Here is a 24,596-nt window from a genome sequence, read left to right on the forward strand (position 1 = left end):
TTTGGCCTTGTAGTACACCCCCATCCAAGCTAAATACGATTAATAATTATTATATTTATTTTCATACCTCGAGTTTTTTTAAACAATTTTTTATTTTTATTTTATTATTTGTAGAATCTCCAAGAATTTTATTTTATCCCCTCGAAACACCACAGAATTCCGTAACAAACTTTACTCAACTAATAATCAAATTAATAATTAAATTAATTAATAAATAATAATAATTTAGTTAATAATTTGATAGTGTGAAAATTTGTAGAAAAATGGACAAGGGAATGTATTTGGTGTTTAAGCCGAGTTTGAAGAAGGAGTCTGACCGTAAAGCTCAGTTGGCGACAATTCAGGCTTCTAAGGCCTTATCTGACATTGTACGCACTACTCTAGGCCCTCGGTCAATGCTCAAAATGCTCCTCGATCCCATGGGCGGGATCGTTATCACCAATGACGGCAATTCCATACTACGCGAAGTATCTACACATTTTTACCTATCCCCATTATTTACTAATTTGCAACCTTTTTGGTATTTATTTTACTTTTGTTAATTATTTTTTGGTAAATAAGTGGTTGAAGCAGCAGAAATGGAGGAAAATTTCCTCGGTAAAAGCTAGCCCGATCAACTTTTGATTTTATTTTTTTAAACCCTAATTTCGAATTATTTTTCAATAAAAATGATAAATAATAATGTTAATTGGTGTTGTAGATAGATGTGAATAATCCGGGAGCGAAGTCGTTGATAGAGTTGAGTCGTAGTTTGGATGAGGAGGTTGGTGACGGTACGACGAGTTGTGTGATTTTATGTGGCGAATTACTCTCCAATTGCGCGTCTCTCATTAAAAAGGAAATCCATCCCACTGAAATCATTCAAGGCCTCATGGAAGCCCTTGACGATGCTCTCAAAGCCCTTGATAACATTTCCATCCCAGTCAACATCAATGATCATAACAAATTATTACAAATCATACAATCAAGTACGTTACGGAGCTTGCATCCACATTAGTTATTTATTACTTAGTTATTATCCCAATGGGACTCTTTTTGTCCCCTTGGTTATTATTTACTTAGTTATTTACGCATCCCCACTATTTCTCATTTTGCAACCTTTTTGTATTTTATTTTATTTTGTTAATTATTTTTTGGTAAATGTGTAGTTACTGCAGCAAGATTGATTAGGTGAGAAAATTTATTTCTCCTAACCCGATCAACTTTTGCATTTTATTTTTTTAGCCCCTAATTTGTAATTATTTTTCCCTTAAAATGACATAATTATATTACTTTAATAATTGTTGATAGGTCTGAGTACGAAGTTTAGTAATCGTTGGGGTGACTTAATTTCCAAATTAGCTCTCGACTCCATCTTCAAACTACACAAATCCACACACAACCGTACCAATGGTACAAATTGTACAAATGGTTTGAATGGTGTTAGTGATGGCTTACCTGACGCCGTAAAGCCGTTGGACATAAAAAGATTAATAAAGGTAGAGAAGATAATTGGTGGGTATATTGAAGATTCTAAGGTGTTAGACGGCGTGGTAGTGAACAAAGACGTTGTCCACGCCAACATGAGCAGACGTATTGAGAACCCCAGGATTCTCATTTTGGACTGTACTTTGGAGTATAAAAAAGGTGAAAGTCAGACTATGGTCGACATCTACGACGAATCTGTCTGGAATAAATTACTTCTACAGGAAGAAACTGAAATTAAACAAATGTGCCAATACATCATCAATTCCAATTGTAATCTCGTTGTTACCGAGAAAGGTGCGTAACGGTGCTTGTACTAACAGAGTTTAGTTATTTTTCTACAGATAGCCACCCCAATGGGACTCTTACTAACCCAGTTACCTATTTACCTATCCCCACTAATTACTATTTTGCAACCTTTTTGGTATTTATTTATTTTTTGCAATTATTTTTTACGAAATAAGTGGTTGAAGCAGCAGAAATTGCGGGAGTGGAAAATTTATTTCTCCTAACCCGATCAATTTCTGACTTTATTTTTAAAATCATGAAATTTACAATTAAATTTTACATAATTATGATAAATGTGATGTATAGGAGTCAGTGACTTAGCTCAGCATTATTTGGTGAAGGCTGGAATAAGTTGTCTGCGTCGTGTGAGAAAGAGTGACACGAACCGCATATCCAAGGCTTGCGGTGCTACGATTGTGAATCGTCCTGAGGAAATTACTGAATCCGACATTGGCCACCGCTGTAAACTATTCCACGTTGATAAAATCGGCGACGAATACTATTCCTTCTTTGATCTGTGCACTGATCCCAAGGCATGTTCCATTCTACTCAGAGGATCTTCTAAAGATGTTTTAAACGAGATTGAACGGTACCGCTTTACGGGGCTTGTACTCTACTCAGTTATTCCCCCAGGACTCTTACTCCTAGAACTCTTACTCCTTACCATATTTACTCCCTTCTTACACATTTACACATATTTACACACTACTGTGTCTTATTTCGACACTATCGTGTCTTATTTACACATTTCTTGCACACTTACACACACATTTCTTACACACTAATTTACACACTTACACACACATTTCTTACACACTAATTTACACACTTACACACACATTTCTTACACATTTTACTCATTTACACATTCTTACACATTTTACCCATTTACACATTTCTTACACACTTACACACTTCTTGACGATATTTACTCTTTCCTTATAATATTTACTGAGTTATTTAGTGTCCACTTGATTGATTTGTAGAAACTTGTATGATGCTTTGAGTATTTGTCGTAATATAATTTACAATTGTAAACTATTACCCGGCGGCGGTGCCACCGAAGTCTACATCTCCAACTTCCTCAATCAACAAATCTCCAGTACCCACACTATTACACTAATTTACTCAGTTACACACTAATTCAGTTACACATTGTGTATAATTATGTATAATTGTTAATGATGTTGTAGGGAAGGTGGGATTGAGGCGGTTGAGTTACGAGTGTGCGAGTAAGGCTTTTCAGGTTATTCCCAAGACTCTTGCACAGAACTGCGGAGTTAATCCAAGTACTGCGTTGCGTGCAGGCAATTCCTGCCGTTCCCCACTGCAATCTTAGTTACTCATTTACTCCCTAGGGAACTCTATTTACTCCCTACTGGGACTTCTTACTTAACTATATACTACTTACCTAATTATATACCCCTAGAGGGAGCTATTTTATTATATACCCCTAGAGGGAGCTATTTTACTATATACCCCTAGAGGGAGCTAATTAACTATATAACTATATAAGGGAGAGGGAGCTACTTAACTATTAGTAATAACAATTCTGTAGTAAAGTTGATGAGTGATTTGTTGTTGATGCATGGTAACGGTGAAGTCCACATGGGAATAAACGGTGAAACTGGCCAAATCATCAACGTAGTTAACCACAACCTCTACGATATCTTCCTCGTCAAATCACAAATCTACAAATCCTCTTTTGAATCTGTATCACACTGTCTACTGTGTTACTCAGCTATATAATTAATAGTATAATACAATATGATTGATATAGGCTTGTATGTTATTGAGGATAGATATAATAGTGAGTGGGATAGGGAAGCGTGAAGAAACTGTGGACGATAAAATTAGATTAAACGAACAAGCTCTAGAGAATTAATCTTTTACTTCATTTTCCACATTATCCTCTATATCTGTAGGTTTATACTTCATTTTATAGTGTTTGGTGAATAATTCGAGGTATTTGAGACATGTAATGTTTAACCTGGTCTCGTCACCAAATGGTAATTTCACTCCCAATTTCTCTATCACAATATTAATACTATAGTAAGTTATGATAGTACAGTGAATAGTACGGATCCCGGGTGAACTCCAAAGTCAAGCGGAGATTGGCCCGGATAGTAGTAGGGTGGGGGACTGCCAAGGGGAGCTAATTACCTAACTAATACTATAATAACTAAATAACTAAGTAGTTAATAAGCAACTGAGTTAGTGGGATTCCTGGGGACAAAAAGAGTCCCATCGGGGTGGCTATCTGTAGCTACATAACTAAGTAATAAATAGGTAAGTGAGTACAAGCCCCGTAACGGACCTAAAAACTTCCTTAGTAATTTCATGGAGATGTTTAATTCATTGGCGATTTGATGTAGTGAGAGGTTGGTGTAAAAGAGTTCAATTTCAGTAGGGTCACAAATGTTAAGAAATTGTAATAAATCCCAAATCGCAGAGTAACTTATTATTCCCCTCAACTCCCTAGTCATGTCTATCGGCACATACGCTCCCAATCTACAACACGCATCTCCTAATCATATTTCCATCTTTCCACAATGTGTAAATTGTTAATAATTTATGTATACAGTAAAGTTAACTGTGTAAATATGTAAATAGTGTAGAAATGTGGAGATGGAATGGGTGGAGGGAGCTCAGTGCAGTGTGACCAAGCACCGTAACGGAAACCTAGAAAATCAATTGAAACATTAAAGCGTTCACTAATTTCCTAAATAATATAAAACAAGGTAAAATATTTACCGGAAGCGTTTGTTGATGTATTCCGCCCTCAATTGTCAGATACTCCCTCTTCAACGCATCCAACTCATTAGGCTAAACATTATTATAGTACTGTAAAAGTTATAGAGTAAATAATAGTAACAGTGTGATACGGAGGTGACAGAAGTGATGGGGAATTTTTTAACGTAATCGTCTTGTAAATTAAATGTCCGCGGTATCAAATCAGGCAACTTTATTACTACAACATTATCACACAGTAATTGTTTATAAGATAAATTTAGTAAAAAATAATTGTAAATTTCACGATTTTAAAAATAAATGCCAAAGTTGATCGGGTTACGATTTACCGAGGAAAATTTCCTCCATTTCTGCTGCTTCAACCACTTATTTACCAAAAAATAATTGTAAATAGTAAAATAAAATACCAATAGGTTGCAAATTGTAGAATTGGTGGGGCTGGGTAACTGGGTAAAGAGTTACTTGGTTTTGACATTTCATTGAAGAAGTCGGTATCGTAAATGACTGGCGCTTTTTTAATTTCTTCCAACTCTTGCTTGTCCACCTCTTCCTCATACAAATCCAAGTCCAAGTATCCCACCTAACACACAGTTTACACACTATTTAACTAAGCATATAGGGAACTAAGGAGTAAGTAAATAGAGTAAGGGGAGTAAATAGAGTAAGAGTGAGTAAGAGGGAGGGAGCTGGTGCCCCGCAGTGACGCCGTAACGGAGTACCGGATCGGTATAGAACTGAATGAGATCGAAGATAATTTCTAATCTTTTAATTCGAACACTAATGTCATCACTCTCCTGGGTCCCATTCAATACCTCAATCTAAAATGAATTTACTCAATGTGTTTCTACCATTTCGTAAATGTCCTTGAGTTTATTTCTGGTAATTTGTGAGAGGTTTGTATTTTCCGGTGTTAATTGCTGCTTCACTATTCTCTCATAACGCCAACCCTCCTCATTCTCATTCACATATCTCAGTCTATCACACCATCAACTTTGTTTACTGGGTTATAGATAACTAAGATTAACTAAGTAACTCAGTTGATACGTTTCGACGAGAGTTTGTTTATCGTATGAGCAGCGGTATCCACGATTCCTTAACTCTTCTTGTAACTCCTCATACTCAAATCTATCAACAATTACTATAGTATTAGTTATCTACTGTAGTTATATAGTTATATATAATTAGCTCCCTATGGCAGTCCCCCACCTCACTACTATCCGGGCCAATTGTCGCTTAACTTTGGAGTTCACCCGGATTATACACATACCAATTGCTCTATTCTAGCTATTTACTGAGTAAATTCTATAAGTGTGTAACTGAGTAGAGAGTAGCTCCCTATGGCAGTCCCCCGCCTCACTACTATCCGGGCCAATTGCCGCTTGACTTTGGCATTTATATGGGATGTGTACTATTCACTGTACTATTCTAACTATTTACTGAGTAAATTCTATAAGTGTGTAACTGAGTAGAGAGTAGCTCCCCGTGGCAGTCCCCCGCCTCACTACTATCCGGGCCAATTGCCGCTTGACTTTGGCATTTATATGGGATGTGTACTATTCACTGTACTATTCTAACTATTTAGTAAGTAAATTCTATGAGTGTGAAGTGAGATACTTTTCAATATCGTCGGAGTTGAAGATTTTGTATCCTTTGGTATTGGTTGGAAGTGAGCGGTAGAAAGTGTTTTTTTTCTTCTCCTTCAGCTGTCGCAAGTGTCTCAGGAACTTTCTGTACTTCATCGCCTTTTCCAACTTTAGCTTCCGCAACTCCTTCACAAACTTTTTATTCCTATTCAATCTCTCATATCGCTCCCACCTAGACAACTCCACACTGTCCACACTTTCAACTGAGTTACTATTGTCAACTTTATCAACTGTGTTATCGTTGTCAACAGTATTGACAGTGTCATCGTTGTCGACACGGATCTTATGTTTGAGACGTTGATTGATTTGTGGAAGGTAGAACTCATTTTCATGTCGTTCCTCTCCCTTACTGTAGTCGCCAACACTAAACAACTTTCCAACCTCTATCTCATCTCCTATACACCATCATAATATTATATAGTTAATATTATATAGTTAAGTAGCTCCCTCTCGGGGTATACACTAAATTAGCTCCCTCTAGGGGTATATAATAAGATAGCTCCCTCTAGGGGTATATAGTTAAGTATAGTTAGATAGCTCCCTCTAGGGGTATTAGTTAATTAGCTCCCTCTCGGGTATAGTAAGATAGCTCCCTCTAGGGGTATAGTTAGGTATGGTTAGGAGATACGGTTTTCAAGGGGTATAACAGGTTTCTGTACAATTGCGGGGATTAACTCTAGAGTACTTTTACTCTTATATTCCGGTCTCACAGGCTCATACTCACTTTCAAACAACTGTGTAACCACGTCCTCAGTGTTATTATCCGAGTCAACAGTGTTAGCAGTAGTGTTATCAGTGGGAGGATAGACTGACTGGAAGGTGATGTCATTTTTGGGTAATTCGTACTCTTTACTTTTTCTTATCAGTCTTTGCACATTATTGTACAACTTCTTATCCTCGTCCAGTTTCTCCAACTACCACAATTCAATTAATATAATAATTTAATTAATAATTTAATTAATAAAATTAGATAATTGGTTGGGAACCTGTAGTTCTGGCGGTAGATTCTTGTAATCTTCCTCATTTATGAAGTTTTCTACAACTTTAATTAGCACTAAAATTAACTATAGGATAGGTAAAATTAATGGTAAAGTTGTGAGTACCTATGGAATCTGAGTGATTTGGTAGTGGTGTAAGATTTTGAAAATTTTGGTTAAATTTAACACTTGTGAGAAAAGTAATAAAAGTAAATCTTGTCCCAAATTTCATTAAAAAATTAATGTGTAAATTCTATCGACACCATTTTCTTGGGTCTCATTCTTCCAACAACTTTTTAATCTTACAATTGTTCATTTTACAATTGCGTAGTTTGGGGAAAAAATGTATTTGACGAGAAAACTATTAAAGAACATACCAATTCCAAAATTTACACAAAATCGGCTCAACCGAAGGGTAATTCCCTAATTAACATAATTTTATAAATTATACAATATTAATGTTGTAGAATAATATGGCGGAACAGGACAGGGCAATTTTTTATTATACTAATTTAATTTCCATTCTCATTACCACTCTACCCATCGCTTATCTTCTCAAGGTACCGTAAACCCAGTCTTCCTCCCATATACTTAATTATACACTTAATTATATAGTTAATTATATAGTTAATTATATAGTTAATTATATAGTTAATAGTATAGTTAATTATATAGTTAATAGTATAGTTAATAGTATAGTTAATAGTATAGTTAATAGTATAAGGGTATAATAATGTATTAGAAGAACTATTGGAGTAGTGAGGACCAGATGAAGATGGACCATGTATTAAGTCACTTATCACCTGAATTAACCGAATTCTCAAACAAACAACTAAAATTTTAACCACACCAATTTAATTATTTTTAATCTTTTCACATCCATATCTGTTAAATGTTATTTTTCGTACTAACAGATTTGGGTCTCGATCCCACGACCAACAGGTATTCAATAGTTACTAAATATATTACACCAGTATAATTAAGAGTATTATATACACAATATTATGGATAGTTATGAGTATGTAATGATGATGATAATAGGATTGCGAGTGTGTATGATAGGCAACGTGCCCGAGTGGTTAAGGGGATGGCCTGCTAAGTCATTAGGTTCTGCCTGCGCAGGTTCGAATCCTGCCGTTGTCGTTTTTATCCCACGAAATTCTAACCAATTCCAAACAATTCCGTAAACAAATTAAAGAAAATAAATAAATTTAAAATTGAAAAATAACTTAATTTATTAATATTCTCCATAATATTTATGGAATTCCCTGAATACACTGGAACTAATGGAAATAAATAGTAAAGTCCAGTTAGTATATAATAAAGAAAAGTGACAATAATAGTAAATTGTTGAAGATGTAGTGAAAGATGAGAAATTATGAATATTAATTCCCCATGACACCATAAGGGTGTGTGACGTTTCTTCCTCTCCTTTTAAATACTTTTCAATTATCATTTTTTTAAATTAAATTATTAAATTGTAAATATTTTATTATAATTTTATCTTAAATTTGTACAATAAATTTGTTATCTTAATTTGTACGATAAATTTGTAATTTTGTAATCTTGAGTTTGTACAATAAATTTGTAATTTTATAATTGTGTGGAGAATTTGTATAATTGTATAAAAAGTGTATAGTAGCGAATGTGAGGATGAGGGAGGTGATTAGTATTCATGTTGGACAGGCCGGGATTCAAGTCGGAAACGCTTGCTGGTATTCTCTACTGAGCTTTCTACCACTATTCATTTAGTTCCTCAGTTATTCACTCCCTGAGATCTTATTTACTCAGTTATAATTATTATATTTATTATTGTAATGTGTTGGTGCAGGGAGTTATTTTGTCTGGAGCACGGGATTCAACCGGATGGTAACATGCCTGAAGATAAATTATACTCCAATGATGATGCATTTACCACCTTCTTCTCCGAAACCTATTCCGGAAAACATGTAATCTTACTCACCCTCACTAGTTACTCAGTTATTTAGTTATATATCCCCATTTATTATTAATTTGCAACCTTTTGATATTTTATTTACAATTTGTATTTATTTTTTGGTAAATGTGTAGTTACTGCAGCAATGTGGAAAATTTCCCCGGTAATCCTATGAACAGGTGCCCCGATGTATATTTGTGGATTTGGAGCCGAGTGTGATTGATGAGGTGCGGAATGGCGCGTATAGGCATTTATTTCACCCGGAGCAGCTGATTACTGGGAAGGAAGATGCTGCTAACAACTTCGCTAGAGGACACTACACCATTGGCAAAGACATTATTGAAATTATTCTCGATCGGATCAGAAAATTAGCCGATAATTGTACAGGTCCTCCTTTACGGTGCTTGCACTTAGTTATTTATTAGTTATTTCTACAGAGTTAGCCACCCCAATGGCTCTCTCTTTGTCCCCCCGGAAACTCAGTTATCTATTACTTAGTTATACCTTAGTTACCTTACCCCACCAATTACAGTATTTGCAACCTTTTTGGTATTTATTTTTATTTTACAATTAAAATTTGGTAAATGTGTAGTTACTGCAGCAGAAATTGATTTACGGAGAAAATTTATTTCTCCTAACCCGATCAACTTTGACGTTTATTTTTAAAACACATTTTTAACAATTAAACTTTAAAATTTTGATAAAACAATTGATTTGTAGGATTGCAGGGATTTTTAATGTTTAATGCTGTGGGTGGTGGTACGGGTAGTGGTTTGGGCTGTTTAATATTGGAGCGGCTTTCAATTGATTTTGGCAAGAAAAGTAAACTTAATTTCTGCTGCTGGCCTTCTCCTCAGGTCTCCACTGCCGTTGTTGAGCCTTACAACTCCGTACTCTCCACCCACTCATTACTCGAACACACCGACGTCGCCGTCATGCTCGATAACGAAGCCATTTATGACATTTGCAAACGCAATCTCGATATCGAATGCCCCACATACACCAATCTTAACAGGTTTGCGTTGCGGTGCTTGTACTCACTCACTTATTTATTACTTAGTTATTTACTACTTACCTCTCCCAGTACTACTTATTTATTCCCTAGGACTTATTATCCCTTACATAATTAAGACTATTTATACAGTATTAATATATTCTAAATAGTCTAGCTGATAGTATACTATTGCTATTAGCCTAGGATGTGGGTTCGAAACCCCTTCCTGAAACATACTATAACACCAGACTAATCCTATTTACAGATTGATAGCCCAGGTAATAAGTTCGTTGACTGCGAGTTTGAGATTTGACGGCGCTTTGAACGTGGACGTGACGGAGTTCCAGACTAACTTAGTGCCCTATCCCAGGATCCACTTTATGCTCTCATCTTACGCGCCTGTGATCTCCTCTTTTAAAGCCTATCATGAACAACTCACCGTTGCGGAAATTACCAACTCTGCATTTGAACCCAATAACATGATGGCCAAATGCGATCCCAGACATGGGAAATACATGGCGTCATGTATTTTGTATAGGTACCGCTTTACGGGGCTTGCTCCCAACTATTTACTTACTTATTTTCCACAGAGTTAGCCACCCCGATGGCTCTCTTTTTGTCCCCAGGAGTACTTAGTTATCCCTCCTGGGTTCCTAATTATCTAGTTATTTACGTATCCCCATTATTTCAGAATTTGCAACCTTTTTGGTATTTTATTTTTATTTACAATTGTTTTTTGGTAAATAAGTAGTTGAAGCAGCAGAAATTGCGGGAGAGGAAAATTTATTTCTCCTAACCCGATCAACTTTTGCATTTTATTTTTTTTAACCCAAATTTATCAATATTTTTCAATAAAAATGATACAATAGTTAAATAACCTTGTAATCTGTGTGATAGAGGAGACGTTGTGCCGAAGGATGTGAATGCTGCGGTGGCGAATATAAAGACGAAGAAGACTATCCAATTTGTGGATTGGTGTCCGACGGGGTTTAAGGTGGGAATAAATTATCAGCCGCCGACGGTAGTGCCCGGCGGCGACTTGGCAAAAGTTGCTCGCGCCGTTTGTATGATTAGTAACTCCACAGCTATCGCCGAAGTGTTTGCACGCATGAATTATAAATTTGATCTTATGTACGCGAAACGAGCGTTCGTTCACTGGTACGTCGGGGAAGGCATGGAAGAAGGCGAATTCTCCGAAGCCAGAGAAGACCTCGCCGCACTCGAAAAAGACTACGAAGAAGTCGGCATCGACACCTTACAATCTTAATTTCAACTTCTCAATTTACTCTTATTTACACATCCCCATTATTTACTAATTTGCAACCTATTGGTATTTTATTTTAATTTGCTAATTAAATTTGATAAATAAGTGGTTGAAGCAGCAGAATTGGATGGGTGAGAAAATTTATTTCTCGTAACCCGATCAACTTTTAACTTTATTTTTAAAATCAATTATTTTGAATTATTTTATGAAAAATTATGATAAAATAATAATTAATAATATTTATGGGAGTGATGTGTATAATTTGTGACTGGGTAAAAAAGTTGTTGGACTATTAGCTGAAAAATCAAATTAAGAATATTTGTAAGATTAATTAATTAATAATATCGTTGTTGTATTGTGGAATGTGATAAAACTGCGTAAAAAGTTGTATATGGGGTGTATTATTGATTATTTATTAATTTATTTAAAAAAAGATGTCTGTCAAGAAGGTTGGTAATTTAGTTCATAAACGAACTAAAAAATTCAGAAGATTCCACTCCGATCGATTCAAACGCCTCAGAGTAAATTCAATTTATTTTCATCAATTAAATTATTTTATTCAAATTATTTTAATTTATTAATTTACTTATTTTAATTTAAATTATTTTAATTTAATTATATTAATTTGATTGAGTAAAAAATTTGTAGACGACATGGCGTAAGCCGAAGGGTATAGATAACCGTGTGAGGCGTCGTTTTAAGAGTACAGTTTTAATGCCTAAGATCGGTTATGGCACCTGTAAGCGTACGAGGCATCAGTTACCGGGCGGAGTTTACAAAGTTGTAGTCTCAACTCCAGCTGAAGTTGACGCCTTGCTGATGCATAATAAGACTCACGTGGCCGAGGTGGCACATAGCGTCTCGGCCAAGAAGAGGAGAGTGTTACTCGACAGAGCTGATAAATTAGGCGTCAAAGTACTCAACAAGAAAGCTAAACTCAGATTACAAGAAAAAGAATAATCTCGTCAACACACTTTGTACTATTTAGTATTCCATAGTATTACAATTATTGAACACAGTGTTATGGTAGAGTATAGTACTATTACAGTATAGTAAATATGTATAATTTGTGATATACATTTGGGTAGCGGAAACCCAGACACACCCCTCAAGTTGTAACTTATCACAATATTAACCGATTAAACGGTTTAAAATATGTTATTCAAGTGTTAAGGGTTAAATAGTGATTTATATGCCATAGGTATACAAAGTAGTGTAGGCATATGTGTATATTATATTGAGGGTATGTTTACAAATTTTAAAACCTCAAACAACTACATTTAGTTGAATTTTACTATAGTACAGCTAAACTTAATTTAAGTTTTTAAATGCGATTCAACTCATTGTAACCCAATGAGTTTGACAAATATTTAATGAATTCTAAGAACTCAAGTGTACAAGGAGATTTCTTAGGTGTCAGTCTTTGACCTTTTAACATTATCAACGTCTAGTTGAATCCTCTGGAGGCCTTCTAGCAGATGAATCCTCTGCCGGCCTTCTACCAGATGGATCAGTTGTAGGCCTTCTATCAGACGAATGTACTGAAAGATTTATACCATGTGAAACACCTGTAGAACTTGCATTAGATGGATCAACTGTAGCACTACCATCATTGGCATTGGGGTTCTCACCATTTCTCTTACTGGTGATGTCGATCCAGGGCTTCTTTCTGCCTTCCTTTTTAAGAATTATCACTTTATCACCAAGGGAAATACTAAGTTCCTTTTTTTTATCACCCAGATCCTTGAGAAACACCCCGGTGGCGTAATCATCTTTAGCCGTCCAAACAGCCTTGTTCCTCTTCACAATCTTAGAAAATCCATGACCAGGTTTAGGATTAAATGTTGCATAATTACCATAGTCAGAGTATAGGCAATCATTAGTGCTCCTGGTCTTCGTAATATCAAGAGTAACTGGTTTTAAATTAGTTCCACTAGATTTGGCGGAAGGTGTAGTTGTTCCACTACTGGGAGTACTAGCCTGAGTTCCCGGAGAAGCTCGAAGAGAGTTTGCTCCACTTGATTGGGATTTATCAACACCATCAGCACCATGTGCTGATTTGTAGGGACATAACAACACTACCAACAGAATTAATTTAACAATTTTCATCTATATTATCTAATAGTTATTTATGTTGTTATGATAAGATTATTAGAATTGCAGATTCTCATTGCTATTCCTAGCTAGAGAACTGCACCTCGTTCTTCCCCATCCATATTCTGCACTCATCTTATTTTCATAATTTTCTACAGTATTTACGAGTTCATACCTCTTATACCATCCAGCATACTCATACCATACTATACACAATAACAATAGTATACATAATAGTACAGTATTCTAAGTGTATAATATATAATAGTATAGCATTCTAATTCTGTAGATAAGGTGTAGTATAGTATTCTGTGTATAATTTGGGTGGAGATAAGTCCCCGGAATTAGACTATACCAACACCAACAACGCCACTAACTATAGTATTATAGTAGTATTAGTACAGTATAGGAATGAGTATTAAGTATTAAGTTATGTTATATTACATTGAGTGTACACTTACAAATTTAATAACTCAACTACATTTGGTGAGATTTACTATAGTACAGAAGAATTTAGTAAGATATGGTACAACAGCATTTAGTTAAAATTTATGAATAATTCTAAGAAATCAAGTGTTCATGTAGATTTCTTAAAAGGTTAAGTTTATGGACTGGATCAACCCTGACCTGTTGCAGGAGTAGTTGTAGAAGCTCCGGTTGCTGGTTGTGAAGCTCCAGTACCAGTATGACCTCCTGAAGTAGTTATTCCTGATCCAGGAGTAGTTCCAGATCCAGCTCTAGCAGTTGTAGCAGTAGTTGCAGTTCCAGTACCACTCTGTCCTCCTTCAGTAGCACCAGAACCGGGAGTAGTAGCTCCAGGAGTAGTAGATCCTGTAGTAGTTGACTTGTTAAAATCTAGTTTCTTAGTTTCCTTCTTACTATTAATTACCGAGAATTCGTTTGAAATAAGCCCAAGAGCAAGTGACTTTATCTCTTTAAACTCGTCACCCTCAGTACTTTTCCAAATCTCTTTATCTCCAAACATTATCTTTCTACATTTAACTCTATCATTAAATGTGACTCTATAGGGAAAGAATGCGATAGTAACCTCGTAGTCAGTTTTCTTTAGCTCGGCATCATTTTCGCCATAGAACTTCAACCTTGATATGTCATGTCTCTTACTGGTGATGTCATTCAAGTTGTTACCTTGCTTGTGAATAAGTACAAATTTACCACTCTTAAGGAGAATGGCAATATGCTTTTTTTTCTTACGTGCACCATTGACTACCACCTTGACCGCGTTATCGTTACCACCACCAGTCCAAATATCTTTATTTTTGCTCACTATCTTAGAGAACTCACGGCCATCTTTGGCGGTATATGACCTAAAATCACCAGTCTTGTAGAACTCACAATCATTAGTGCTCTGTTTCTTCTTTATGTCAAGCGTAACAGCAGTAACATTAGTCGCTCCAGCGCCATAGGCCGATTTGTAGGGGCATGATATAAGGATTGCGATCAAAGCTAATTTAACAGATTTCATCTCACTTACTATTAACTAATTCATATTTATCTTGTTAAGATTATCATCGTTACAATCCCAAATTATCATTCCTATTGCTAATTAGGAAACAACAACTTCTTCTTCCCCATTCCTTAATCTGCATTCACAGTCCTATTCTCTTTTTCTGTTACCAATAAGTCCATATCGGTTATGTTACATAATTTTATATATTATATAACATACAAAATGCGTACTATAGTAAATTCTTACATTAACTATACTATACTTTATTAAGGGTCCTTTCAATAATTTAGAACTCACGAACTACTCCCCTAATTATACTTATTCTAGTATTACAGTATGGTATACACTGTAAATATTATATATTATATAGTTAATATTATAAATTAAAGCGTTAGAAATCTTCTTTAAAAGGTCTCTTAGGAGTGAAAGTATATTGATATTTGATTAAAATTTACTATAGTACATTAAAATTTACGAATAATATAAGCAAATCAAGTGTTCATGGAGATTTCTTATGCTAAGTGGATGGACTTGATCCAGTCTGACCACCTGGAGTAGTAGTTCCAGATCCTTGAGTAGTTCCAGATCCGTTAGAAGTCCCAGTCCCAGTCTGAACAGGAGTAGCTCCAAGTTCTAGTTTCTTGCTTATATTATATTCTTTCCTCACGTAGAATTCGTTTGATCCAAGACCTAATGAAAAAGCCTTTATCTCTTTAAAATTTTCATCGTCAGTGTGTTTCCAAATGTCTTTACCCTGATACGTGATCTTTTTACAGTTAACTCCATCATTGAATTTTACTATATAAGAAAATATAAATCCAATGTCAATTTTGTAATCTGACACACTGAGCTCCTTGTCACCCTCACCAAAGAACTTGACTTTAGAAACATCGTGCTTGGTGGAGGTGATGTCATTCCAGGGCTTATTCTTACCATCCTTATAAAGAATTGTCAACTTACCACTCTTAAGGAACAAGGCAAGATGTTTTTTACTACTACCTTTGCCCTGGACTAACACTTTGACGGCGTCGTCATTATCCTTAGAAGTCCAAACTTCAGAGTTTTTGCTCACTATCTTAGAAAACACACGATTATCTTTGGCAGTGAATAATTTAGACGTATCAAGATCGGCGTAGTCGAACTCATCCGTGCCCTTAGTCTTCTTTATGTCAAGAGTAACAGTGGTACCAGTTGCTGCACCAGATTCAGCAGCAGGTCCAGTTCCACTAGTGGGAGTAGCAGCCTGAGTTCCCGGAGTAGTACCAGCTGTGGCACCAGGTGACGTCGTTTGAGTACTAGGAGTGGTAGCCCTACTTGTTGGAGTAGTTTGGCCGGTTGTGGTTCCCGTTGGTTGCGATGACCCACTGGTATCAGCGCCACGGGCTGATTTGTAGGGGCATGATACCAGAACTGCCAAGAGAGCAAATTTAACAAACTTCATTTTTATTCTTATTAACTAGTAGATATTTAAGCTGTTAATTTGAGCTCTATTCTAACTTCAAGGTACCATTCCTATCCCTAATTAGCAAACAACATCTCATTCTTCCCCATTCGCCAGCAATAGTTCTTATTCCTATCCTCTTCTTAGCTTATTTATAAATTTAGATTACTCGTATTAAACCTGTACATAATATATAATATACCCGGAGTATATTATCATACATGCGTATGATGGAGATTGTATAGTGTATTAACGTCTCATTTGATGATTTTAGAACATATAATCAACTCTCCTGATTATTCTTATTCTACTATTACAATGTGTTAAACACTGTAAATACATTATATAGTTAATATTACAAATTAAAGTGTTAGAAATATTTTTTAAAACTTTCATCTTTCAGAACTTGCTCCAGTATTTAGTTAAAATTTACTATAGTACATTAAAATTTATTAATTCTGATTTGGAACAAAAAATAAATCACAGAGTACGAGAACCGCTAGTATATTCATAGTTTACAGTTATAAATGGGAAAACAACTTTGCTCGACTGTATTTACAGTGTTTATGATAATATGGTAATCCATTTAGAGTTACTTCATTAGTTTGGTGAATCTTTTATATCGTCCTTTTCTTTTCTGAAATAAAAGATAACAGTTACGAAAGTAAACTGTAATTTCCCTCTTAAGGTTAATAAAAATTCCTTTAGGATAATCGTCACTGGGCTTTCTTTGCCAAATTAAATCTTTATCAATCATAATTTTAATGCACTTAACACCTGGCATGAATTTATATTTAAAAGAGCCTTCATAGGTGAGATTAAGATAATAATCCTTATCAGTTATCTCAACTTCTTTACCTTTTGAGTCTTTTCTGCACATTTTAACGTAGTCTGGAAATTTGCGTGGATTTACTCTCCACGTGTTTTTATCCTTTCTAATGAATAAAAATCCATCCTGACGTTCGAAGATTAGGACATTTCTAAGTTTATAATAGGTCAAGTATTTACAATAATTTTTCCCAGGTATATGTTTGTAAGCTGTTATACCGTCACAAATTAACTCTTCAAGTTTTCCCCTGAATTTATACTTGACCACTTTCGGACCACACCATATCATTTTATAATCATCTGACGCCATTTCCACTAACTTACCTTCGGGATTTTTCCCATATAATTTTATTGCTTCACTTGTTTTAACTCGTTTATCCACTTCAGATGGAAGTACATCATCTGATTCTTCAGGTTCTGGTGGAAATTGTACAGTGGTTTCAGTTACCTCAAAGTTGTCATCTTCATCAGTATCACTAGTGATATCACGTTGTTCAGGTTTGTCAGCACAGCTGACAGATTGGATAAGTATGAGTATAATTCCACATGTATAAGTAAAATAAATTTCCATTATATAATTTATTTATATTAATGAATGGGGGATCTGGAAATCTCATTTTAAACTTCTAAATATGTAAAATATTAATTATAAATTAACCAGACATGCTAAGTATAATATAGTAAAAGTTTGTATATTATCTTTTTTTTCTTGGTTTTCTGACTGATAATTTGTACCGGTGGCTTTTAAAAAATATGAGATAATGATTATCAAAATAAAGCACAATATCTTTTGACAAATTAATACTAACTTCAGATGGGCAAGGTTTGTTAATCTCCTTTTTCCAAAGTAATTTACCCCTATGCATAACTCTATGACACTTTACATTCTTCTTAAATTCATATTTCAAGAACCCTTTCGGACCAAAAGTTATATAATAATCACCTTCGTTTAGTTCAAAATCTTTACCTTTATGTTTTGTGTAAAATTTAAGATAACCCGAGCGATTCCGTAGGTATACTCTCCACTTCCCCTCTTCGCAGCAAATAAAGATAAATCCACCGACATCTTGCATTGTAAACACGTTATGAGGTTTATAATAAGTTAATGTTAAGGTATAATGCTTTCCAGGTACATGCTCAAAAATAACTTCATAATTATAAAGTATCATCTCCAAACTTGCCTGAAACATATAAACTATTCTATACGAATCTTCAGACGTAACTTTATAGTCTCCCTCTTCCATTGGTACCACTATTCCATTTTCATCTTTTTTCATAAAAATTATTTGGATAGATTTTTTAATCACTTCCACATGCTCAGGACTCCCGGATGGACTTTTTGGCGGAGAACCCTTTGCTGAAGTCTCGGGTGGACTTTTGGGTGGAGAACCCTTTGGTTCAGAAGTCTCAGGTTGTTCAGTAGATTCTGTAACATCAAAATTATCTTCTTCTTCACTATCACTGTATGATACCAGGCTCTGGTCGTTATTTCCAGGTTTATCGGCACATCTCACAAATTCAATCGTTACTAATATTATTAGATAAAATTTTATGCTGCACATGGATTCATTATAGGATAAAAGTGTATTTTCGGTGGGGGATCTGGAAATTTAAAACTTCACACACATCAACGTTGAGATTATTCGGTTATTATTCAGTAAATTACGTTACAAAAGTTAAAATATCAAAATTTTACATTATATAGTACAATAGTTGTTAGTCTTAAATAATAGTAAATATGTATAAAATAGTCAACTTAACGGAGATTATCACATACCAAGTATACGTAAATTAAAAATTAACGTGTGTTTATATAAGTTAAAGCGATAGTTTATGTTATTTGGTGATTATTAAAACACTTCAAATATTCCCAAAATTAAGCTCTAATGGAACATGTTACAGTAGTATTACAATAGTATAGATATTATTATTCAGAAATATCAGACATTTAGCACATTTTCTTTGGATTTACAAATACTTGGCACGGGTAACTTTAGAATTCTTTATTAATCTACCTCGATTTCAGGTTGAGATTTTTGATTAATAGTATTAGCAGACTTGAGATTCAGATTTTTAACCGTATTATCATGGTTAATAGTTGTTAAATTGTTACTTTTGAGATCAAGTTCCTTAACCACATCTTCATGGTTAATGATTGTTAACTTGTTATTTTTGAGGTCCAGTTTGAGTGACTTGATGGGTCCAAATTTGGGGTCTCCACTGGGATTCCAGACGATCACACCATCATATTTAATCTTGTGACACTCGGAACCAGGATTAAACCTGATTTCATGGGATTGATCGCCCGGGATATATTTGAATTTAAAAAACGTGAGTTGGTTGTCATTGGCAGTGAGGAACTTAATTTTGAAGATGTTAGGGCTAGTAATATCAGTCCAATCTCCATTGGACTTAATGAACATTCTGAACTTGTCGGTAAGGAGAATGATTAAAAAGTCACCGTTGGTACCGACCATAGTTCCAAACACATTCCCATCAGATTCCCAGACAAGTTTCTTGTCCTCCATGACCTTGTTGAACACGTTGCCAGATTTAGCATTGAATTTATGGAATTCAGCATCCTTCCTATAGTCATATTCAGCTGTGCTTGCCTTCCTATCAATGTTAAGAGTTACCTTGTTAGCAGCAGATTGGGCAGTAGTACTTGCTGCTGCTGTGGTAGTTGCGGTTGCTGGTGTGGTAGTTGTGGTTGCAGTTGGACCAGATCTGGTCCCAGTTAAATTCGGTACGTCACTACTATAAACACCACGGCCTGATTTGTAGGGGCATGACAATACCAAGAAGAGAACTAATTCAATAATTTTCATCTTCACCAATATTAACTAGAAGATTTTTATGTCAATTCTATTATTATAATTACAACAGCAGATTATCATTCGTATTTCTATCCAGAGAACTGCATTACACATTCTTCCCCATTCATCCATCTGCATTCACATTTTTATCGTAGTTTTTTCTTAACATTTAGTTCTCATAGATTGTATTTCATAGTTGTACATATTATATAACATATAATATGCGCAATGTGTAGTATGATACAGGCGTATACAGATGGTAGTGTGTTAGGGGTCGTTTAGTCAAATTTTAAACGCATAAATTGATTAATTATACTTTATTTAGGGTTATACGATACTTTACGCTGTAAATAATGTATATAATATAGTTAACATGTATGAATGTGTTAGAAATTAGCTTAACTACATTTGAGATTTTCTATGGTACATTAAAATTTATGTTAGTTTTGAAATGAGTTAAATCGTTGAATGACAAGTATTGAGCGAATAATTCTGAGAAATCAAGAGTTCATGACGATTTCTTGGGCTAAATTGATTGATCAGATCCAGTCTGATCTCAGGCATTAGTAGTAATAGCAGGAGTAGATTTAGTCTGACCTCTTGAAGGAGTTGTAGTAGCAGGAGTAGTAGTTGTTGTAGCTCCAGTAGTAGTTGTAGTAGCAGCAGAACCAGCTCTAGGAGTAGTAGCAGGAGTAGATTTAGCACCAGTTGTAACAGTAGTAGCATTAGTTGTGGTATTTCCAGAACCAGTTCTAGCAGTTGTAGCAGTAGTAGTTGCACTCTGTCCTCCGGAAGTGGGAGTTGCAGATTTTGTGGTTGACTTTTTCACATCAAGTTTCTTGTGTTCGGTTTCACTTTTGAGTACGTAAAAACAGTCCGATTCAAGATCAAGAGTAAGTGCCCTTATGGACTCAAAATTCTTATCATCGGTACTTTTCCAAATATCTTCACCTCCCAATTTTATCTTCCTACAGCTGACCGAATCTCTGAATTTGATACTGTAGTAGTGCTCCAGGATCGTAACTTCGTAATCTGACGAAGTCATCTCTTTATCATTCTCGGCATAGAACTTCAACTTTGATGTGTCATGTCTCTTGCTGGTGATGTCATTCCAAGGTTTATTCTTAGCTTCCTTGTACAAAAGTACAAACTTATTACTCTTGAGAAGAATGACGAGATGTTTCTTTTTATCACCAGAGCCTTTGAGTACGACTTTTACAGCTTCATCCTTATCCTTAGATTCCCAGATATCATTTTTATTCTTCACTATCTTAGAGAATGACTTGTTATCTTTAGCTGTGTATGTCCTATAGTCTCCTTCCTTAGAGTACTCTGAGTCGTTGGTAGTGTTACTTTTATTGATGTCAAGAGTAACAGAGTTACCAGTTGCTGCACCAGATTCAGCAGCCGGTGTGGTTCCAGTAGCTGGAGTAGCTGCCTGAGTTGTATGACCATTTCGACCAGTTGTAGTTGTTTGGACACTAGGAGTAGATCCACCAGTACCCTGGGTTCCAGGAGTAGTTTGGCCGGTTGTGGTTTCAGTTGGTTGGGATGTACCAGTGGTGTCACTGGCACGGGTTAATTTATAGGGGCATGATCCCAAGACTGCGATAAAAGTAAATATAACAAACTTCATCTCTACTAATACAAACTAGCAGATATTTATGTTGTTAAGATTATCATTGTTATAATCCTTAATTCTAATTCCTATTCCTAATTACCGAATTACTACTTCTTCTTCCCCATTCATTCGTCTGCATTCATCTTCTTTTCCTGGGTTTCCTCGAGGAATTAGTTCATATTGACTATACTACATACTTGGATATATTATATGATTTACAAAATGCATATTAAAATACATTCTTACATTAACTGTACTATACTTTATTAGGGGTCCTTTCAATCTTTTTAAAACATATAAGTTACTCCCCTAATTACACTTATTCTAGTATTATACGATACTTTACGGTGTAAATAATGTATAAAATATACTTAATATTATAAATTAAAGTGTTCGAAATCAGTTCAATCAACTACATTTATTAACATATGTTACAGCAACATTTAGTGCGATTTATGAATAATCTAAGCAAATAAGGTGTTCATGTAGATTTCTTGGGTTAAGTTGGACTAGCTCCAGTCTGCCCCGAAGGAGTAGTAGTAGTTGGCTTAGTAAATTCTATTCTCTTGTGTTCGCCGTAATTGTTCATAAGGAATAAATCGTTTGAGTCAAAATCTACTGAAAAAAACTTGAGATTTCTAAACCTTGCGTCGGAATCATATTTCCAAATTTCCTTATCTCCCAACTTTATATTCCTACACTTTACTCCATCATTGAATTTTACTATGTAAGAAAACATAAATCCAATGTCAGCCTTGTAATTTGACGAATCAAGTTCCTTGTCTTTGTCGTCATAGAACTTGAATTTTGTTACATCATCCTTGGAAGAAGTAATATCGGTCCATGACTTTCCTTTACCATCCCTGTAGAGAACTAGAAACTTACCACTCTTGAGAAACAAGGCAAGATGTTTCTTCTTATTACCTTTACCCTTGAGTAAAACTTTTACGGCGTCATCATTATCTTTAGATGACCAGATTGCAGACCCATTTTTACCAACGATCTTAGAGAATAACTTGTCCCCTTTGGGCTTGAATAATCTACAATTACCACGCTCGGAGCGTTCAAAGTCATTGGTGCTATTATTCTTCTTGATATCAAGGGTAAGTCCAGTACCAGAAGTGGTGGATTGATCTGTTGGCGAAGTTTGGTCAGAACTGGACTCAGTTGTCTGGCCAGACTTACCACCACAACAGGCGCTATGAGCTGAGTCATAGTGGCATGACATGAATAGTGCGATAAAAGTTAATATACCAATTTTCATAGTATTAACAAATTCATATTTATCCTATTATTATTATCATTGTTACAATTGGAAATTATCATTCCTATTGCTAATTGGCAAACGAGGTAATTTATTCTTCCCCATTCGTTGGTTAGAATTCTTATTCTTATCCTCTTCCTAGCTTAATAATAAATTTATATTACCTGTATTACAGCTGTATATAATATATTATATACTCAGTGTATATTATTATACATGCGTATCGTATAGTGTATCAACAGCCAAGTTAAGAATTTAAAACTCATCAAATAATCACATAATCATACTTTATTTAGTATTATACGATACTATAGAGTATAAATATTATAATATATTATACAGTTAATATACTAATAGTATACGAGTGTGTTCCAAATGTTCTTTTAACGTTTCATTTTTCGGAGCTTGTAATCTTATTTATTTGAGAAATAATACCTCAATTAACGACTACATTTGTTAAAATCTACTATAGTGCATTAAAATTTATTGATAAATCTATTTTTAAATGTGATTCAACCCATTGGAACTCAATAAGTTTGACAAATATTCAGAGAATATCTCTAAGAAATCAAGTGTTCATGTAGATTTCTTAGGCTAATTTGATGGACTGGATCCACCCTGACCTGTTGCAGGAGTTCCAGTACAATCCTGACCTGGAGTAGTTGTAGTTCCAGATCCAGGAGTAGTTGAGAGATTAAGTTCTAGTTTCTTAAATTCGTTCTCGCTCTTACGTACGAAAAAATCGTTTGAAACAAGACCCAGAGAAAACTTTTTTATTGTTGAATATTTACGATCATCTGTACTTTTCCAAATATCTTCATCTCCAAATTTGATTTTCTTACAGTTAGCTCCAGTGAACTCGTAAACAAAGGCAAAGGTTTTATCACGCCCGAGAAGGTCAATTTTATAATCTGTTACCTTGAGCTCAGCATCGTCACCATAGAACTTTAGTTTTGTTATGTCATATCTCTCACCGGTGACATCTTTCCAGGGCTTTTTCTTACCTTCCTTTTGAAGAAGTATAAATTTACTACTCTTGAGAAGAATGGCAATATGTTTTTTACAGCTACCAGAACCCTTCCGTGCCACCTTTACGGCGTGGTCATTATCAGTAGCGGTCCAGATATCATTGTTACCCTTCACTATCTTAGAAATTGTATGACCTGACTTTGGGGTGTATGTTTTAAACTCACCATCCTTAGAGTACTCGAACTCAGTGGTACTACTCGTCTTCTTTATGTCAAGGGTTAGACCAGTATTATCAGTTGTTGCACCAGTTTTAGCAGCAGGTGTAGTTCCACTAGCTGGAGTAGTGGATTGAGGTGTTACAGAAGTTTGACCAGTTGTAGCACCAGTTGATTGAGATGAAGCATTCCCATCAACTCCATAGACTGATTTGTAGGGACACGATCCCAAGACTGCGATAAAAATTAATATCTCAAACTTCATCTCTATTAGTATGAACTAACAGATATTTATCACTTTAAGATTACCATTGTTACAATTGGAAATTATCATTGCTATTCCTGAATATCAATCTACTTCTTCTTCTTCCCCATTCCTTAGTCTGCATTCACAGTCCTATACTCGTTTTCTCTTACCATTTAGTTCCTATTGACTATACTACATATCTGTATATATTATATAATATACAAAATGCATACTATAAAACATGCTTCTGGTAACTATACTATACTTTATTAAGGGTCCCTTCAATAGTTTTAGAACTCACAAACTACGCCCCTAA

At 35.0% G+C, this 24,596-nt stretch overlaps 15 protein-coding genes and 1 non-coding gene across 16 annotated transcripts; 5 read left to right on the forward strand and 11 right to left on the reverse strand.

The window, feature by feature from the left end:
- The first annotated feature begins 54 nt into the window (after positions 1 to 54).
- On the forward strand, positions 55 to 3,653 carry cct3 (T-complex protein 1 subunit gamma). Its single transcript, XM_061305912.1, has 9 exons — positions 55 to 161; positions 260 to 467; positions 701 to 968; positions 1,291 to 1,761; positions 2,059 to 2,341; positions 2,739 to 2,854; positions 2,946 to 3,041; positions 3,311 to 3,465; positions 3,533 to 3,653. Exons 2-9 carry the CDS (start codon positions 264 to 266, stop codon positions 3,635 to 3,637), a joined length of 1,698 nt encoding a protein of 565 aa, XP_061161818.1. The 5' UTR covers positions 55 to 161; positions 260 to 263; the 3' UTR covers positions 3,638 to 3,653.
- Positions 3,517 to 4,238, reverse strand: TpMuguga_04g02455 (uncharacterized protein; the record flags this gene model as incomplete). The annotated part of the gene is made up of 2 exons (XM_061306177.1): positions 3,517 to 3,782; positions 4,070 to 4,238. The coding sequence occupies 2 exons, from the start codon at positions 4,236 to 4,238 to the stop codon at positions 3,634 to 3,636; spliced, it is 318 nt and encodes a 105-aa protein (XP_061161819.1). The 3' UTR covers positions 3,517 to 3,633.
- Positions 4,239 to 4,324: 86 nt separating this feature from the next.
- TpMuguga_04g02450 (uncharacterized protein) lies at positions 4,325 to 7,365 on the reverse strand (the record flags this gene model as incomplete). Its single annotated transcript, XM_061306176.1, has 11 exons — positions 7,250 to 7,365; positions 7,133 to 7,182; positions 6,775 to 7,060; positions 6,118 to 6,541; positions 5,548 to 5,628; positions 5,352 to 5,478; positions 5,223 to 5,321; positions 4,966 to 5,083; positions 4,638 to 4,723; positions 4,507 to 4,578; positions 4,325 to 4,474 (listed from the first exon to the last, which is right to left on the reverse strand). Exons 1-11 carry the CDS (start codon positions 7,353 to 7,355, stop codon positions 4,325 to 4,327), a joined length of 1,599 nt encoding a protein of 532 aa, XP_061161820.1. The 5' UTR covers positions 7,356 to 7,365.
- A 73-nt stretch (positions 7,366 to 7,438) lies between these two features.
- TpMuguga_04g00092 (putative integral membrane protein) lies at positions 7,439 to 8,065 on the forward strand. Its single transcript, XM_758634.2, has 3 exons — positions 7,439 to 7,538; positions 7,591 to 7,683; positions 7,866 to 8,065. Exons 1-3 carry the CDS (start codon positions 7,467 to 7,469, stop codon positions 7,965 to 7,967), a joined length of 267 nt encoding a protein of 88 aa, XP_763727.1. The 5' UTR covers positions 7,439 to 7,466; the 3' UTR covers positions 7,968 to 8,065.
- A 119-nt stretch (positions 8,066 to 8,184) lies between these two features.
- Positions 8,185 to 8,266, forward strand: TpMuguga_04g00932. The gene has a single exon. It is a non-coding gene; the product is annotated as a tRNA-Ser (tRNA).
- Positions 8,267 to 8,571: 305 nt separating this feature from the next.
- TpMuguga_04g00093 (tubulin/FtsZ family GTPase domain protein) lies at positions 8,572 to 11,348 on the forward strand. The gene is made up of 6 exons (XM_061305913.1): positions 8,572 to 8,838; positions 8,955 to 9,072; positions 9,239 to 9,446; positions 9,780 to 10,074; positions 10,319 to 10,591; positions 10,951 to 11,348. Exons 1-6 carry the CDS (start codon positions 8,777 to 8,779, stop codon positions 11,318 to 11,320), a joined length of 1,326 nt encoding a protein of 441 aa, XP_061161081.1. The 5' UTR covers positions 8,572 to 8,776; the 3' UTR covers positions 11,321 to 11,348.
- A 397-nt stretch (positions 11,349 to 11,745) lies between these two features.
- On the forward strand, positions 11,746 to 12,294 carry RpL32 (60S ribosomal protein L32). The gene is made up of 2 exons (XM_758636.2): positions 11,746 to 11,838; positions 11,966 to 12,294. The coding sequence occupies exons 1-2, from the start codon at positions 11,752 to 11,754 to the stop codon at positions 12,275 to 12,277; spliced, it is 399 nt and encodes a 132-aa protein (XP_763729.1). The 5' UTR covers positions 11,746 to 11,751; the 3' UTR covers positions 12,278 to 12,294.
- Positions 12,295 to 12,757: 463 nt separating this feature from the next.
- On the reverse strand, positions 12,758 to 13,426 carry TpMuguga_04g00095 (uncharacterized protein; the record flags this gene model as incomplete). Its single annotated transcript, XM_758637.1, has 1 exon — positions 12,758 to 13,426. One exon carries the CDS (start codon positions 13,424 to 13,426, stop codon positions 12,758 to 12,760), a length of 669 nt encoding a protein of 222 aa, XP_763730.1.
- A 601-nt stretch (positions 13,427 to 14,027) lies between these two features.
- On the reverse strand, positions 14,028 to 14,894 carry TpMuguga_04g00096 (uncharacterized protein; the record flags this gene model as incomplete). The annotated part of the gene is made up of 1 exon (XM_758638.1): positions 14,028 to 14,894. The coding sequence occupies one exon, from the start codon at positions 14,892 to 14,894 to the stop codon at positions 14,028 to 14,030; it is 867 nt and encodes a 288-aa protein (XP_763731.1).
- A 502-nt stretch (positions 14,895 to 15,396) lies between these two features.
- Positions 15,397 to 16,320, reverse strand: TpMuguga_04g00097 (uncharacterized protein; the record flags this gene model as incomplete). The annotated part of the gene is made up of 1 exon (XM_758639.1): positions 15,397 to 16,320. One exon carries the CDS (start codon positions 16,318 to 16,320, stop codon positions 15,397 to 15,399), a length of 924 nt encoding a protein of 307 aa, XP_763732.1.
- Positions 16,321 to 16,854: 534 nt separating this feature from the next.
- TpMuguga_04g00098 (SVSP family protein) lies at positions 16,855 to 17,719 on the reverse strand (the record flags this gene model as incomplete). The annotated part of the gene is made up of 1 exon (XM_758640.2): positions 16,855 to 17,719. The coding sequence occupies one exon, from the start codon at positions 17,717 to 17,719 to the stop codon at positions 16,913 to 16,915; it is 807 nt and encodes a 268-aa protein (XP_763733.1). The 3' UTR covers positions 16,855 to 16,912.
- Positions 17,720 to 17,843: 124 nt separating this feature from the next.
- Positions 17,844 to 18,710, reverse strand: TpMuguga_04g00099 (SVSP family protein; the record flags this gene model as incomplete). Its single annotated transcript, XM_758641.1, has 1 exon — positions 17,844 to 18,710. One exon carries the CDS (start codon positions 18,708 to 18,710, stop codon positions 17,844 to 17,846), a length of 867 nt encoding a protein of 288 aa, XP_763734.1.
- A 444-nt stretch (positions 18,711 to 19,154) lies between these two features.
- TpMuguga_04g00100 (uncharacterized protein) lies at positions 19,155 to 19,976 on the reverse strand (the record flags this gene model as incomplete). The annotated part of the gene is made up of 1 exon (XM_758642.1): positions 19,155 to 19,976. One exon carries the CDS (start codon positions 19,974 to 19,976, stop codon positions 19,155 to 19,157), a length of 822 nt encoding a protein of 273 aa, XP_763735.1.
- A 544-nt stretch (positions 19,977 to 20,520) lies between these two features.
- TpMuguga_04g00101 (uncharacterized protein) lies at positions 20,521 to 21,600 on the reverse strand (the record flags this gene model as incomplete). The annotated part of the gene is made up of 1 exon (XM_758643.1): positions 20,521 to 21,600. The coding sequence occupies one exon, from the start codon at positions 21,598 to 21,600 to the stop codon at positions 20,521 to 20,523; it is 1,080 nt and encodes a 359-aa protein (XP_763736.1).
- A 484-nt stretch (positions 21,601 to 22,084) lies between these two features.
- TpMuguga_04g00102 (uncharacterized protein) lies at positions 22,085 to 22,813 on the reverse strand (the record flags this gene model as incomplete). Its single annotated transcript, XM_758644.1, has 1 exon — positions 22,085 to 22,813. One exon carries the CDS (start codon positions 22,811 to 22,813, stop codon positions 22,085 to 22,087), a length of 729 nt encoding a protein of 242 aa, XP_763737.1.
- Positions 22,814 to 23,443: 630 nt separating this feature from the next.
- Positions 23,444 to 24,298, reverse strand: TpMuguga_04g00103 (uncharacterized protein; the record flags this gene model as incomplete). Its single annotated transcript, XM_758645.1, has 1 exon — positions 23,444 to 24,298. One exon carries the CDS (start codon positions 24,296 to 24,298, stop codon positions 23,444 to 23,446), a length of 855 nt encoding a protein of 284 aa, XP_763738.1.
- Positions 24,299 to 24,596: the final 298 nt, after the last annotated feature.

This window comes from Theileria parva, assembly GCF_000165365.1.
Source record: "Theileria parva strain Muguga chromosome 4 map unlocalized ctg_529, whole genome shotgun sequence".
NCBI classification, from domain to species: Eukaryota; Apicomplexa; class Aconoidasida; order Piroplasmida; family Theileriidae; genus Theileria; species Theileria parva.